The sequence below is a fragment of the Lissotriton helveticus genome, chromosome 5_1 (assembly GCF_964261635.1).
Source record: "Lissotriton helveticus chromosome 5_1, aLisHel1.1, whole genome shotgun sequence".
NCBI lineage: Eukaryota > Metazoa > Chordata > Amphibia > Caudata > Salamandridae > Lissotriton > Lissotriton helveticus.
The window spans coordinates 206497374-206515049 of NC_136065.1; the positions used below are offsets into that span (position 1 = coordinate 206497374).

Genomic DNA, 17676 nt, shown 5'->3' on the forward strand with positions numbered 1-17676 from the left:
TCAGGAGGCAAGTCAAATGGCCTCAACTGTCGCCGCTCAATCTCCACGCATGGAGGTGGAGACTGGACAGGTTTGGGTGGAGGACCGTCCCCTGCTGCTGCGACAGAAGGTCCTCCTGAAGAGGCAGACGAACCGGGCGATCGACTGACAGACTGAGTAGCTCTGGATACCAGTACCTTCTCGCCCAGTCCGGAGCCACAAGGATGACTTGGGCCCGGTTGCGCTTGATCTTCTTCAGCACTCTGGGCAGAAGTGGTATAGGCGGAAAGGCGTACAGTAGACCGCAACTCCACTCGCGACGAAAAGCGTCTCCGAGCGAGTGCCGCCTTGGAAATTCCAACGCGCAGAACTGATGACATTGCGCGTTCTCTTCGGTGGCGAATAGATCTAACCAAGGGTCTCCCCATCGCTGAAAGAGGCCTTACGCCACGTCGAGTTCAGACGCCATTCGTGATCCATCATGCACTGACGGCTGAGCTCGTCCGCCCTGGCGTTCAGAGAACCTGCCAGGTGTTGAGCCACCAGGGTCACGCCCTGGCGTTCCAGCCATTGCCAAAGGCGAAGAGCCTCTTGACAAAGGATCCACGACCCCACCCCGCCTTGTTTGTTGCAGTACCACATGGCGGTGGTGTTGTCTGTGAAAACCTGCACTACACTTCCCCGGACAGAGGGGAGGAATGCCTTCAGTGCCAGACGAATCGCCCTGAGCTCCAACAGGTTGATGTGGAGCCGGGTCTCTGCCGGAGACCAGAGGCCTCTGATCTCCGCCTCTCCCAAGTGGCCTCCTCAGCCCTGGAGGGACGCGTCCGTCACAACTACGTGCTCCGGTTGGGGAAGGGAGAGGGATCTGCAGCTGACCCAATCGCGGTCCGTAAGCCACCACTGCAGCTGTCTCGCAGTGCCCTCCGAGATCAGGACGTGGTCGGATAGGTTGCCCTGATGCTGGGCCCACTGAAACTTCAGGTCCCACTGCAGAGCCCGCATCCGCCACCTGGCGTGATGCACCAGTAGGATGCAGGAGGCCATCAGCCCCAGAAGCCGCAGCGTCAACCTGACCGAAACCCGGGATAACGGCTGAAAGATGGGAATCAGAGCCTGAATATCCCGGACCCGCTGTTCGGGCGGATAAACCCGGAATCGCGCCGAGTCCAGAACCGCTCCGATGAAGAGGAGCTTCTGAGAGGGACACAGGTGCAACTTCGGCACGTTGATGGAAAACCCCAGCTGGTGCAGGAGGTCTGCCGTCGTCTGGAGGTGGCTGACGACTGTCTGGGGCGAGCCCGCCTTCAGCAGCTAGTCGTCGAGGTAGGGGAAGACTGAAACCCCTAACCGGCGCAGATGAGCTGCGACCACCGCCATCACTTTCGTGAACACCCGTGGGGCGCTGGTAAGGCCGAAGGGGAGCGCGGTAAACTGAAAGTGCTCGTGGCCCACCATGAACCGCAGGTAGCGCCGGTGGGCAGGCAGGACGGGGATGTGAAAATAAGCGTCCTGCAAGTCCAACACTACCATCCAGTCTCCTGGGTCCAGGGCAGCAAGGACCTGAGCCAGTGTCAGCATCTTGAACTTCTCCTTCCGGAGGAAGCCGTTGACGTTCCGTAGGTCCAAGATAGGGCGTAGGCCCCCTTTGCCCTTCTTGGGTACCAGAAAGTAGTGGGAGTAGCAACCACACCCTACTTCTGGCCCAGGAACGCGCTTGATGGCCCCCTTGGCCAAGAGGGCCGTAACTTCCTCCTGCAGAAGTCGCAAGTGATCCCCCGATACACGGTGGTTCTGCGGTGGCATGGCTGGAGGAGTCGCCTCGAAGGGGAGGGAGTAGCCCCTTCAGACGATTTGCAGCACCCACCTGTCCGAAGTGACAGTGCGCCAGTGGAGGTGGTGATGGCGAACGCTGCCCCCAACTGGCGTCACATGGGCCTGAAAGCACGGACTAGGAGGGTTTTGAGGCGGATGCTGCGGGGGAAGGTGTGGACTGACCTCGCCGCTGCCCCCCGACCGCCCGGACGGCGGTTCCCACGGCCGCCACCGCGTTGGGTATTGCCCTGCGGCGCGTGGCTGGCGGCGCGTTTGGGCGCACCCCTTCCGTGGCCACGAAAGGAGCGATAGGCAGCCGGTTGCTGGCGTTGGCCCGAGAGGCCTGAGGACTTGGCCGTAGCCCTGGAGTCCTTAAAACGCTCCAGCGCATGGTCTGCCTTGTCGCCAAAGAGGCGACGGCCATCGAACGGCATGTCCATAAGCGTGTTCTGGACATCGGCCGAGAAGTTGGCGGACCTCAGCCAGGCGTGGCGTCTGACCGCCACCGTCGTTGCCATCGCTCTGCCTAGCGAGTCGGTGGTATCCAGCCCACACCTAATAGAGTACTTTGCTGCGTCCCGGCCCTCCACAAGGGCTTGGCCGAGTTTGGTCCGTACCTCCAGCGGACACTCTGGCAGCACCTCCGCGACCTTATCCCACACCGAGTGGGTGTAACGTCCCAAGAGGCAGGCGGTGTTGGAAGACCGCAGGCCAAGGCTCAGGGATGAGAAGATCTTCTTCCCATACTGGTCATACCTCTTGGATTCCCGATCCGGCGGGGCCGACGGGAATGCGGTTTGGGAATTGGAGGCCTGGATGACCAGGCTCTCGGGGGTAGGGTGGGAGGACAGGAAACATGGGTCGCCCGGGGCCGGGCGGTGGCGTCTGGCCACGTTCCTATCTACGGGCGAACCCGTAGCGGGCCTGGACCAAGTGCCCAAAAGAACGTCCGTCAAGGCCTCATTAAAGGGCAGCAGAGGCTCGGCCGAGCTTGACTGCAGTTTAAGGACCTCAGTGAGGAGGTTAGTCCTCACGGCCGCGACGGGGAGCTCAAGGCCCAAGGCCTTGGCAGCCCTCATCAGCACCACACTATAAGTTGCCCCCTCCTCCGAAGCCACGGTAGGAGGGGAGACAAAACCAGTGTCTGGAGAGGTGTCCAGGCCACTGGCATCCCCAAGGTCTCCTGCCCAGTCCTCATGAGACTGACACTCCCTGGTCAGAGGGTCCTCAGACCCCTCCCAATCCTCTTCATCACCCATCTCCTGAAATTCAGGGTTCTCATCCAATGGGGCCTGTTCGTAGAAATGAAACTCTCCAAACGACGTCTGGAGCGGCGCCCATCGGGGCCGTCCCGACGCCGGAACAGGAATGAAGGGGGGACCAGGGACGGCGCCGCCCGAGGCCGGCGCCGGAGGCGACACCTGTGGGTCCGACGCCGGGGAGGTCGTCAGATCCACCGGCGACGAACCAGATCCCGAAGGAGGTCCGGCGGCATCCTGCGGCGCCGGCGGAGCAACTGGAACCATCGGCGCCGGGCCCGAAGGTACCGACGGCGTCGGGATAACGGGGGCCTGCGGCGCCGGGCCCGAAGGCGTCGGCGGCGTCGGGGCCGAAGCACCCGACGGCGTCGGGGCCGGAGCCGCCGACCCGCTAGGGCTCCCAGACGGGTCCGCTGGGCCCGGAGGCGCCGCGGAGCCCGTCGGAGGAGAGATTTTCCTCATGGCCATGAGGAAGCACTCGATCTCCTCTGGCGCCGCGTTCAGCCCAGGGACCGGAGGGTATGGAGCTGCATGCAGCGCCCGCGGCTCCGGCGGAGCCGCGTGGGTGGTGTCACCCGAACCCCCGGCCGCACCGCGCGAGCGTCGGGGGGAGTCCGAGGAGCGATGACGCCGCTTGGACTTCTTGTGCTGCTTACCTGACGACGACTTCGACCCGGAGGAGTGCGGCCTACTCTCGGAGCTGTGGTGGCTCCGAGCCCGCGACCTGTCCCTCGACCTCCCATGGGATCGGGACCTCTCACGGCGCGGGACCGACTGCCGGAGTTCGAGGAGCCTACGGGACCGCTCCCGCCTGGCTTTCGAAGAGAGGGCCCGGCAGTCGGAGCAGGCCTTGTCGTCGTGGTCGACGCCCAAACACGACAAACACACGCGGTGAGGATCCGTGACCGACATCAGCCGGTCGCAATCGTCACAATGCTTGAAGCCGGGCATCCCTAAAGGCACCGTTTCGGAGTTGAGAGACTCGAAATAGCGATCAAAAAGGATCAAAAAAGTTAGTCAAAAATGACTAGGGTAACTGCTTTTCCCCAGATCTGCGCTTGCTGGCGCGGAAAAAAGAAGAACTGACGTCAGCACGCGGAGGCGGTGTCTAAGTACTCCGATGACGTCATCACGGCGCCCACGACGGACGCGGAGCCGCAGACGACGCCTACCGACGCGCAAGGGTACTGCTACGCAAAATTTTCCGGATCCAGTCTGACGCCTGGGGATATTCTAAGGTAAGGAATCTAATACTAATGTATGTCGTGGTTGGCCCCAAGGCAATAGAGGCACCAAAGGTGGGGGTCGGTAACCGACATCAGTCGGCTACAATCGGCACAGGGCTTGAACCCCGACATCCCTATCGGCAGCGAGAGTCGTAAAGACTCGAAAAATGATCTAAAGTGATCGAAAAAGTTTAGTCGAAAAGTGACTAATAAGTACTGCTTTTTCCGGATCTGCGCTTGCCTGCGCGGAAAAAAGAAGAACTGACGTCAGCGCGCGAGGGTGGCGTCTAAGTACTCCGACGACGTCATTCCGGAGCCAGCGACGCCGATGATGGACGCGGAGCCGCAGACGACACCTACCGACGCGCAGGGGTACTGCTACACAAAACTTTCCGGATCCAGTCTGACGCCTGGGGATATTCTAAGGTAAGGAATCGAACACTAACCTGTTTATCTTTCAGATAGATTTATACAAGGGATTTTGTTGCTGGCTCTGCTGAGACTATTGGCGGCCACGAAAGGAAGCAGATCTCCCAAAGTCACAATAACTTTTGTAGCCATAACCTCTAGACTGCACTTGAAGCCCTAGAGATCTTGCAGTAGCCCTGCTGTCTTTAAAACGCTCTAAGGCTGAGTTCGCCTTCGAACCAAAGATCTTTGAGCCATCAAAAGGCAGATCCAGCAAAATCGCCTGAACATCAGCTGAAAAGCCTGAAGACCTGAGCCAAGACTGTTTCCTTGTTGCCACAGAAGACCCCATCACATGAGCCACAGAGTCAGCAGTCTCCATGTCTGACTGAATCACCTGACATGCTGCGGCCTGTGAATCTGAAAGGACTTCCAAGAAGTTGGCACGATCCTCCTCAGGTAACTTCGGAGCCAATTGAACAACAGAGTCCTTTAATGCATGGATATATCTACCTAGAAGGCAAGTTGCATTCGTAGACTTTAAAGCCATACTGGCAGAGGAGAACATATTTTGCGCTGCTTGCTCCATTTTCTTCGAATCCCTATCACCTAAAATTGTAGGGAATGCACCAGAAGACTGCTTTGAACAAGAAGCCTGGACAACTAAACTCTCCGTCATCGGGTGAGAGGATAAGAACGCCGGATCACCAGGCGCAGGTCTGTACCTCCTTGAGATAGATCAAGATACTGCCGGAGCAGATAAAGGCTTCTGCCAAACCTCCAAATTTGGATCTGTTAATGCCTCTGTAAAAGGAAGCAACTGCTCAGAAGTTTAAGATGGATTATTTAAAACCTCTGTTAGGATTGCAAAAGAAGAGCAGGGAATGGGGTCATGCACAATTGCACCTATCCTTAGTACTTCTTTGTAAAACTTTTAGGTGCCACGGACCGGAGATTCAAAAGCCCCTAAATCTCCTAAGGTGTCTTTCCTTTCAAAATACAGCACACAATGGCCCAGCACACTAATTGTGATTATACCTCAATTTTTCAACAGTAATAACAGTTATATACAGTGCTTATTCCAAATTGATGATAACAATTCAGTGGAGTTGTTTGTAGTGCATTTTTTATTTCTTTATTTTTTCTTCAAATAAAAGACCGTAGCCATAGCCAACACGTTTCGTCCTTCATGGACTTCTTCAGGGCAGAAAATGTCGTTGTTTTTAATCTTTGACAAATATTTTAAATATCTTCCCAATCGGATCCAGCTTGATTTCAGATTGCCTTGAGAGTATTTCTTTCTTTTATATTCAAGATAGCTGTGGTAAGAGACTCTTGCACAGGAAGATCAGTTCTGATTGATCGTCATCATTCCCCAATGCATTCACAAACAGGTTTGGGCCGGCTCCATGGCGTCGCGTCCTTCATGGTAGGCCATTGCATACAAAGGTGCAAGTGCAAGAGTCTCTTACCACAGCTATCTTGAATATAAAAGAAAGAAATACTCTGCCCTGAAGAAGTCCGGGAAGGACCAAAACACTTTGGCTACGGCTACGGTCTTTTATTTGAAGAAGAAATAAATAATGCACTACAAACAACTCCACTGAATTGTTATCATCAAATTGGAATAAGCACTGTATATTACTGTTATTACTGTTGAAAATTGAGGTATAATCACAATTAGTGTGCTGGGCCATTGTGTGCTGAACCTCTGTTAGGGTGTTTGACTTTATCTCTGCTGAGGGAAGCTTCAGGCCCAATAAATCAGCTGCCTTCCTTATCACCACATGGTATGGTGCAATGTCCTAAACAAAACACCTCCACTTGCAGATGGCAGGTTATATTCAGGGGAAGTATCAAGACCACTAGCTACCTGAGGGCCTTCAAATTCATCCAGAGAGTCCACAATTTCACCTTCCTCTTGTAAATACTCCTCCTCCTCGAGTAATCTCTGTGCCTCTCTCCTGGAGCGCTGTCTTGGCAAAGGCGTCGGTGGAGCCATACGAGGTGCCAGAGACGACATCAATGGTGTCGCGGAGGAGCCTCGGCTTCGAACCTCAACGTTGATCGAACTTGCGGCGGGAAATGCCAAGCCGGAGTCAACGGCATGAATGGCATGAAAGAAGCCTGGGGATACAACTGAGGAACACCCAGGTTGAAAGCCAAAGGACCCACGGGACCGAAGGCACGCCGGATGGAGTCGAGGCTCTGGCAAACATGCCAAACATTACATTTAGAAAATGTGAAGAATCAGCCCCAGGAGCAGGAAAAGGAGGATAAGGATCTGTACTTTCCTGAAGGGGAGTCACCTGAGGCCGAACAGGAGCCTGCGGAGTCGGGGACGGCGCCCGCACAGGTGAAGACTCACGGACTGGAGAGGACTCACCAGGCGCAGGTGACGTTGCTGGAGCTGGAGAATCTTCATGTTGTGAAGAAGCATCCGAAGCTGGCGATGCCGTTGTCGGAGATGGTACTGGCGTCGCCTGAGAAGGTGAAATTAAGTCCTTCCTTCTAGGTGAAATTAAGTCCTTCCTTCGAGGTCGTTTAGCTGGCGCAGGCGACCTCGACCTCGAAACCCTTGTCTTCGAAGAATGATGACGCAAGGTATGTCTTCTCTTGGACTTCTTATTCTTCTTCGACCACGAAGTGTGTGAAGATGAAGACTTCGCCCTCTTCCTACCTCTCTCCTCCTTTTTGGCTTTGGCCATAAATAATTTGGCCTCACGTTCCTTGATCACCTTCGGATTCATTTTTCTGCAACTTCGGCACTCCTCGACGTCGTGGTCTGAAGAAAGGCACCAAAGGCAGTCATCGTGCGGGTCCATAATAGACATATGCCCGCCACACACACTACAAGGTTTAAAACCTGTTTTCCTTCAAGTAGCCATTCTGAAAACAAAAGAGATACAAAGTTTTTTCTCGATGAAAATGGAAAGCCCTAGAAAAAAAAATGTTACCGTCGACGGAGCGGAAAAAAGGTAAACGACGTCAGCACGCCGACGAGGTCCTTTTGTAGCTCCAATGACGTCACGCGGTGCCGCGTGCGGAGTCGGTGCATTGTGATGTCCTCATCGGCGTGGGGAGAGCTAGGAAAGAATTTCCCGCTGAATGCTGGCAAAGGGGGTATTCAAAAGGAGAGGAATCCACAGGCAGAAGTATCCATCAGAAAACACATGCAGATGGGGTGAGGATCCGTCGTCGACATCTGGTGCGCACAAGATGAGCACGTCTTAAAGCTAGTAGGCATTCACACATTGTTCCCACACACACGCAATAAGCGAAAGGGAAAGGTCTAAACAAGCCTGGAGCAAGATCCAGATCCACGTTGCACGCGGAAAGGAAAAAACTGACGTAGGCACGCCGGGGTGGGACTTATGTGACCTCGCTGACGTCACGTACGCGCACAACGCCTGGGCGGAGTCGCGTGATACCGTCCATCCAGCGCGCAGGGATGCTGTGGCAAAAAAAATTCCGGATCCAGTCTCACGCCTGGGGATAATTCTACGTTAAGGAATCTGCGGCTAGTAGTCTCTATCAGATAACTTGTACTCGCAAATTGGGCGACCAAGCCTTTACACAGTAAAACGGCTGTTTCTCGTGTTTTACTGTCAGGACATGTAAAATATGTGTCCTGCCTGTGCCATATGTTACACTCTGCCTTTAGGGCTCCGTAGCCTGCCAGAGGAGTAATTTGCATGCACATGTAAAGGGAAAGCGGTGGCTTTGCCATTGCTTTTATTAGCAAAGTCAGGCTAGCAGTGCAGGACTGCTCTACCAGTCTGCAGGGGCAAACTGGGGCACTCGTTTTTCTTGGGGGCCCTCCAGGGTGGCCCAATTGGTGCTGCAAGTCCTGGGTACCCCTCTGATTTACATGCTATGGGTACCAGGCTACCAATTACAAGGTCATACAGGTCAATTAGCCATTTTCAATTGGGTAAAATCAATTCAGAGTACACTTTAGGATCAGGGCATTGGCACTGAGGACTGATTAGAAGGTCACAATACACTCTGGGTCAAAAAACCAGCACTATCAGTTGAAAAACTTGGGGATGATCATACAAAAAGAGGAATTTCCTTACACATGCCTTTCTCCAAGAAGTTGTGTTGTGTGTTTAGAAACTGATTATTATAAACATGTGGGGAGCGTGTGTGAACACACTCCACTCCCAGGTGCACTGCTCATGAGGATATCAAATCCAACTTCATTTCAAACCATTTCACCACTTCACATTTTATACATTGTTCATCTTTTTTTGTTTTTACGTTATATTGTTATAACTTTTGTCCAATCCACATAGTTCTCGTACTGCATTTAAGCAACTTCTCGTATTTCAATGTGCCCATCCGGACCTCTTTTGAAAATAAGATCTTAGTGCACCAGAATGTTCAGAGCAGCAATCTTTTTATTTCATATAAAACCCAATGCATTTCGGGCTATGGTCCAGCCCTTCGTCAGGGGTAGCTGAAAACGGACAATTTAAAATGGTACATTAGTTTAGGATAGTATCAATATTGTTTACAGCCTTTTTTTTCTTTCTTTTTTTTAAACATTTTCAATACAAGCGATCTCATACTCAATGTTAGTCAGATACTACATAAATCAATGCTGCATAAATATGTGATCAGAAAAAACAAGGGTGGCTGGGCCCAATGGGATGGAGGGTAGGCAGGGCCACACAATTGTAAATAGAAATGTTTGCCTATGCCTCCAAACTAATTAAGGTACACACTGATTCATGTACGAGTAAACCACAATTTATTAGTTTACCCAGACAACAGTTTTTGTCTTTCAATTGTTACCCAGTTTACAAGAAAGATATACATTTAACAAAAACAGACCTAAGACCACTATCGACCTCATGTCTAGCCATATACAATTTTGAAAAACAGTTTGTGCATATATACAGTGAAAACAAACAGATAATTGACGTTTTAACAAAAAGTGACTTTTTACCATAAGTACATTTCACCATGAATACATTTTCATGACATGGACAAATTGACCATACTCATTTGTGAGCGATATGAAACTTTTTACAAACAAACGATCACAAACAAAGGGAGAAAGAAGAGGAAAAAGTATTTTTCAAACAAGATCAACTCCCAAGACCTGAACCCGATGGAATCAGTTAAATTTCAGGAACATTGCCCATTTTTGCATCATTATCATTGACCAACTGGCCAGTGAAAAAAAGAAGGGGGGTGCCGACGCGTTTCAAATCCTGATTAGTGACTTGCAGGATTCTCGTCAGGGCAGTATGATTCTAGTCCATGGGAACTGTTTAAAAAAATAAAGAACAAAACAGTTTGTTTACCAAAAAGGGGGGTCCTCTAGCCAATGCTCTTAGAACTCAGTATGTGAGAGGATTGAAGCGTACCTTGTGTTATTCCTGCCCAAAGTAGCTCCTGTTAACATGAGAATGATGTCTATGGCGCGGGGTTTGCGCTGCAACAGAGTAAGGAGTGGGTCAAGTCTGGTGGGGGTGGAAAACCATGTTTACACACGGATATTCAGTAGAGGTTTTTTTTACCTGCAATATTCGTGACCCCTTTGGCAAATTGTGCCGGTATCTTTCCACTATTTAGGTTGTATGCTCATTTCCATCTCTGGGGAAGGTAGAAAAAAGGAAAGCGTGTTTTAGTGCACCGCTCGCTCGGTGGCGCGCCAATGATCAGGGCCATTGAGGGAAAACTTACTTGTACAAAGGTCCGCAATGGCGGCAGGAAAAATTCTGACTCTTTAGACGTGTTTCCAAAGTGTTTTGCTTCGCAAATCTAGGGGGGCAAGGAGAGATAAAGTATTAGCGCCCTGGTGCGCTAATCCTGTGCTCTTTTGAAAGGCAAAAAAGACAGATCTAGTTGCTAGCGGGTCTCTAGCTTACCGTGAATATCTGTAAAGCTCCGCTTCGTGTACTTGCTCCAACCCGGCACACTGAGGTTTGTGGATGTCCGTGGCAATGCCGGTTTGGACACTCACGTACCATGAGATTAGTCTCCGGCCAATCAGAGTTGAAGAAGGATTCTGATGCACTCTGGGAACTGTAGTTTATATGCAAAGGGGATTGTTGTTTCATGCCCTATTTATTTCACTGAGACTATTCAAACCCTTATTTACACTGTCAAACTTGAGGATTAAATAAGCCTCCTTGCGCAACAACATTGCGTCAACGTCTGGAAAATGTTTGGGGTCAATCCATGCCAATGTGGTACATTTGAAATCATTCTCAGAATGATTATTACTGATAAAATGTTCCACCATGGGAGCGGTCAAAATCTTTTTCTTTAGACGGGATCGATGTTGAGTGATCCGAGCATTGATGGGCTGATTTGTTTTGCCTATATAGACTCTGTTGCATGGGCAAACCACCGCATAGACGACATTGCGAGTCTTACAATGAGTGAAACATTCATGCTTCCACCTAATGCCATTATTTGTGAAAGTGTCACCTTCTAGCGTGGTGGAACATGACACACAATTGCCACATTTGTGGTGCCCGCATATTGGTTTCAACTTCCACTGCGCGACAAGGTCACTTTTAGGTAATGGGATATGACTATCCGCTTTAATCAATTGCTGCCCAATGCTTCTGTTCTTGCGCATGGCAAAAATGGGCTTAGAGAGGGGGTGCTCCAATGTCTCCAAGAGGTGCCAATTCTTTCGGATTATATTCTTGAATTGGTTTGTGTGTTGGCCAAATGTTGTTACACAAACCAATTGGTCCAAATCTTTCTTTTCCTTCTTCTTTAGTAATGTTTCTCGTGGAGTAAATTTGGCCCTGTTTTTCGAGTGTTTCAACAGTTTTTTAGGGTACCCTCTTTCTGCCATCTCACTGCAGAATCTTGTTGCATGACAGTCAAAATCACATAGACTCGTACAATTACGCCTGATCCTCAATAGTTGACCGTAAGGTAAGTTATTCTTTAGTGATTGAGGATGCGAACTGGTATAGTGCAGGATTGTATTCCTGTCAGTTTCCTTCTTATGCAAGGAAGTCGTCAACTTTGATTCGCTGGTGCCTACAGTGACGTCAAGGAAAGTCATTTCTTTTGGACTGTGGTTCAGCGTGAATTGGATATCAGGGTGCCTTGAGTTCAACCACACATGGAACTGCTCGAGTGCCGTCTGGCTCCCCTGCCACAGTCCAAAAGAAAAACTTACCTTACGGTCAACTATTGAGGATCAGGCGTAATTGTACGAGTCTATGTGATTTTGACTGTCATGCAACAAGATTCTGCAGTGAGATGGCAGAAAGAGGGTACCCTAAAAAACTGTTGAAACACTCGAAAAACAGGGCCAAATTTACTCCACGAGAAACATTACTAAAGAAGAAGGAAAAGAAAGATTTGGACCAATTGGTTTGTGTAACAACATTTGGCCAACACACAAACCAATTCAAGAGTATAATCCGAAAGAATTGGCACCTCTTGGAGACATTGGAGCACCCCCTCTCTAAGCCCATTTTTGCCATGCGCAAGAACAGAAGCATTGGGCAGCAATTGATTAAAGCGGATAGTCATATCCCATTACCTAAAAGTGACCTTGTCGCGCAGTGGAAGTTGAAACCAATATGCGGGCACCACAAATGTGGCAATTGTGTGTCATGTTCCACCATGCTAGAAGGTGACACTTTCACAAATAATGGCATTAGGTGGAAGCATGAATGTTTCACTAATTGTAAGACTCGCAATGTCGTCTATGCGGTGGTTTGCCCATGCAACAGAGTCTATATAGTCAAAACAAATCAGCCCATCAATGCTCGGATCACTCAACATCGATCCCGTCTAAAGAAAAAGGTTTTGACCGCTCCCATGGTGGAACATTTTATCAGTAATAATCATTCTGAGAATGATTTCAAATGGACCACATTGGCATGGATTGACCCCAAACATTTTCCAGACGTTGACGCAATGTTGTTGCGCAAGGAGGCTTATTTAATCCTCAAGTTTGACAGTGTAAATAAGGGTTTGAATAGTCTCAGTGAAATAAATAGGGCATGAAACAACAATCCCCTTTGCATATAAACTACAGTTCCCAGAGTGCATCAGAATCCTTCTTCAACTCTGATTGGCCGGAGACTAATCACATGGTACGTGAGTGTCCAAACCGGCATTGCCACGGACATCCACAAACCTCAGTGTGCCGGGTTGGAGCAAGTACACGAAGCGGAGCTTTACAGATATTCACGGTAAGCTAGAGACCCGCTAGCAACTAGATCTGTCTTTTTTGCCTTTCAAAAGAGCACAGGATTAGCGCACCAGGGCGCTAATACTTTATCTCTCCTTGCCCCCCTAGATTTGCGAAGCAAAACACTTTGGAAACACGTCTAAAGAGTCAGAATTTTTCCTACCGCCATTGCGGACCTTTGTACAAGTAAGTTTTCCCTCAATGGCCCTGATCATTGGCGCGCCACCGAGCGAGCGGTGCACTAAAACACGCTTTCCTTTTTTCTACCTTCCCCAGAGATGGAAATGAGCATACAACCTAAATAGTGGAAAGATACCGGCACAATTTGCCAAAGGGGTCACGAATATTGCAGGTAAAAAAAACCTCTACTGAATATCCGTGTGTAAACATGGTTTTCCACCCCCACCAGACTTGACCCACTCCTTACTCTGTTGCAGCGCAAACCCCGCGGCATAGACGTCATTCTCATGTTAACAGGAGCTACTTTGGGCAGGAATAACACAAGGTACGCTTCAATCCTCTCACATACTGAGTTCTAAGAGCATTGGCTAGAGGACCCCCCTTTTTGGTAAACAAACTGTTTTGTTCTTTATTTTTTTAAACAGTTCCCATGGACTAGAATCATACTGCCCTGACGAGAATCCTGCAAGTCACTAATCAGGATTCGAAACGCGTCGGCACCCCCCTTCTTTTTTTCACTGGCCAGTTGGTCAATGATAATGATGCAAAAATGGGCAATGTTCCTGAAATTTAACTGATTCCATCGGGTTCAGGTCTTGGGAGTTGATCTTGTTTGAAAAATACTTTTTCCTCTTCTTTCTCCCTTTGTTTGTGATCGTTTGTTTGTAAAAAGTTTCATATCGCTCACAAATGAGTATGGTCAATTTGTCCATGTCATGAAAATGTATTCATGGTGAAATGTACTTATGGTAAAAAGTCACTTTTTGTTACAACGTCAATTATCTGTTTGTTTTCACTGTATATATGCACAAACTGTTTTTCAAAATTGTATATGGCTAGACATGAGGTCGATAGTGGTCTTAGGTCTGTTTTTGTTAAATGTATATCTTTCTTGTAAACTGAGTAACAATTGAAAGACAAAAACTGTTGTCTGGGTAAACTAATAAATTGTGGTTTACTCGTACATGAATCAGTGTGTACCTTAATTAGTTTGGAGGCATAGGCAAACATTTCTATTTGCATAAATATGTGAGGCGCATTCTCAACCATATCCTGCATTGCGTGCATAAACAATAAATTTGACCTTGCTTACATCACCTTGAGATATCTATTTTATCAACGGGGAGTTTAAATTACCGTGTGCTCAAAAACCTGTTTAGCATCATGTTAAAAGCTCAACATTAAACGGTTACATTTAAACTCCCCGTTGATAAAATAGATATCTCAAGGTGATGTAAGCAAGGTCAAATTTATTGTTTATGCACGCAATGCAGGATATGGTTGAGAATGCGCCTCACATATTTATGCAGCATTGATTTATGTAGTATCTGACTAACATTGAGTATGAGATCGCTTGTATTGAAAATGTTTAAAAAAAAAAAAAAAGGCTGTAAACAATATTGATACTATCCTAAAATAATGTACCATTTAAAATTGTCCGTTTTCAGCTACCCCTGACGAAGGGCTGGACCATAGCCCGAAATGCATTGGGTTTTATATGAAATAAAAAGATTGCTGCTCTGAACATTCTGGTGCACTAAGATCTTATTTTCAAAAGAGGTCCGGATGGGCACATTGAAATACGAGAAGTTGCTTAAATGCAGTACGAGAACTATGTGGATTGGACAAAAGTGATAACAATATAACGTAAAAACAAAAAAAGATGAACAATGTATAAAATGTGAAGTGGTGAAATGGTTTGAAATGAAGTTGGATTTGATATCCTCATGAGCAGTGCACCTGGGAGTGGAGTGTGTTCACACACGCTCCCCACATGTTTATGCTTAACTAGTGTATTCGGGCTTGCACAATCCCAGGGACGCACGCATTTGTAGAAATCTCTTGGCTGAAAGAAAATGGATTAAAATCGATTAAATAACGGAGTGCGGACCACCAATAATGTTTATAGAAACTGATTATTCCCATTTCAATATGACCCGTTAGCTTCTGACTGCCCCTGAACCCTGCAAACAGCCCCATAATGCATATATAGGGAATTGACACTGAACTGTATTAAACAAAACACACTCTCTGATTACTTTACCTGGTTTTGGGTAGGGTGGATGCAAGTTTCCCCTCCTGCTGTAAAGTTGCAGAAGACAAGCAATGAGTCCTGAGGGCTGCCCTGATTAGGATCAACATAGTAGTAACCTGCAAGACAAAGTCATGTATATTGTTACTTTTAAAGTCTCTCTGAGGTTCCTGGGATCTCATTACCAGATTTGCTCCTTTTGCTATTCTCATTACGAGATGGCAGGTGAATTAGCCTCAGGGGGATACCACTTTGGGTAGTTCTTGGTGCCCTGGTGTCCCCATCCACAAAATGACCAGGTAAAAAAATAGTAGGCCCACTTTTACATGGTGCGATAATGTTGTCTACCTGGTGAAAACCACATGTGGGTCAACTGTTATTTTTCTCTTGCTAAGAGAATGTGGAAAATACCAGCACTAAAGGAAAAGATTGGTTAAACCAAGGTCTTGCATGTAATTCCCTATTTCGGGGCTGTCAGGAAATGGGGTGTACTATATGGTGTGGTTGTGCGACCACACTGTGCAATACACTTGCCAACCGCTTTAGTACCCTTGGGCATCATTTGTCAAACCTTTAGCTCAACCCTTGGTAGATGTGGCTCTAAGCAGCAAAGCTTACACAAAGGAACCATTGTAAAGCATATAAACACCACAAAAACTATTAAAGAAACTGAGTAGACACCAAAGAAATCAGATACCAATTTATAAAAATAAACTGTATTTTTATGGATATTTAGACACCACAACAAAAAAGATCCACTTGAAAACGGAATGCATGGAAGTGTGTTTAATGCTTTCTGCGATTCTTAGGGGGTCGCAAATGACCTACATCATGAATATTAATGAAGTAGGTCGCAATTTGCAATCCCCTAGGAATCGCTAAAATTACAGGGGATGGTGGCATGCTGGAGTCAGCAGACCATCATGTCTGTGATTACCTTTAAAAAAAAAACAATCATTTTTTTATTTTTAATGCAGCCCGTTTTCGCATTAAAGAAAGAAAAATGAAAAGTATTCTTTTAATTTTTTAAGTGCAGGCAGTGGTCCATAGGACCATAGGACCACTGCCTGATCTTAAAAAAATTATTTTACAAACATTCGCAAAGGGGACGGGGTCCCTTGGGGACCCCTTTCCCTTTGTGAATGGGTTACCACCTATTTGAAGTAGGTGGTAAAATGCAAATGTTTTGCAACAGCATTCACAGTCACAAAACATTCATACATACCGATGTAATTCGGTATTAGGAATAGACGCCCTAAACACGCCCCTTCTTAATACCGAATCGCAAACCTTATTTGCGATTCAGTAACACGTTACCAAATCGGAATTTGGGTTTGATACATTTGAAAACCCTTTTTTTCCGTTTGCAAACAGGCCAATTCTGCGAATTGGCCCGTTTGTGAGCCAAAAAAAGGTACATACATCTGGCCCACAAAATTTACAAGGAGTAGTAAATAAACGCATTTCAGTCAACTGGGAACAAGCATTGGCAAATTCAACTAATTTGACATTTTAAACCTTTTACACTGGAAATGTTTGCGCTAGTTGTAATGCACAAGTTACTACTTGTGTAACGATATATCTGTAAGAGACATTAGTTAGTGATAGATTCCTTACCTTAGAGTATCCCCAGGCTTCAGACTGGATCTGGAAAGTTTTGCTTAGCAGTACCCCTGCCTGTCAGCAGGTGGTGTCCTGCGGCTCCACGTCCGTCGCTGGCGCCATATGCGCTGAGATGACATCATGGAGACTAGTTAGGCACCACCGATGCGCTCTGGCGTCAGTTCTGTACATGGCTTTTTGCGCCAGGAACGCAGAGCCATGCAAGATACTGACCACTGGTGCATTGAAACTAGGGCCCTGAAAGGGATGACCTCATCCCTAGTAATCAGTTCGCGGAACGGGGAGAATGGGAGGGGCAATAAGGAATCTATCACTAACTAATGTCTCTTACAGATATATCCGTTAGTGATAGATTCCTTACCTTAGAATAGATACCCCAGCAATACCAACCCCGGTGGGGGTCTGCGAACAGGATTACACCAGAAAGTCATGGAGAACAGAACGGCCAAAGAAGCCGACTCTCCGGACTTGTCTGTCAAGGCAGTAATGCTTGGTAAACGTGTGCAGCGAGGCCCACACAGCAGCCTGACAAATGTCCTGCAAGGGAAATCCACGTCCCAAGGCAGTAGCGGCTGCTGTTGCTCTGGTGGAATGGGCACGCAGCCCCACGGGAGGCACCTTCTTAGCCAACGAGTAACAGGCTTTGATGCAAAGAACGACCCACTGAGAGACGGTCCGTTTGTGCACGGCCTGACCTTTTTTGGCGCCCATGTACCCAACAAAGAGCTGGTCATCCACCCATAACTGCTGTGTGCGCTTCAGATAAAATGAGAACGCACGTTTTGGGTCCAGACGGTGAAGCCTCTCCTTCTCTTTCGAAGGATGCGGAGGGTGGAAAGAAGGTGGGCAAGGTAATGGTCTGCCCGATGTGGAAGGGCATAACAACCTTTGGCAGGAAGGAAGGACGGGTCCTTAAAACCACCTGTCCGGATGAACAGAAAGGAAAGGAGGTTTAGAAGAAAGGGCCTG

General features: G+C 48.3%; 1 protein-coding gene across 1 annotated transcript in view; it reads right to left on the reverse strand.

Moving 5' to 3' along the window:
• LOC144753049 (collagen alpha-1(II) chain-like) overlaps positions 1-17676 on the reverse strand; it is a 131506-nt gene that overhangs the window by 50342 nt on the left and 63488 nt on the right. The window contains exon 2 of the mRNA XM_078640849.1: positions 15097-15203. Coding sequence (XP_078496975.1) covers positions 15097-15203 — 107 coding nt within the window. The remainder of the gene's footprint in view (positions 1-15096; positions 15204-17676) is intronic.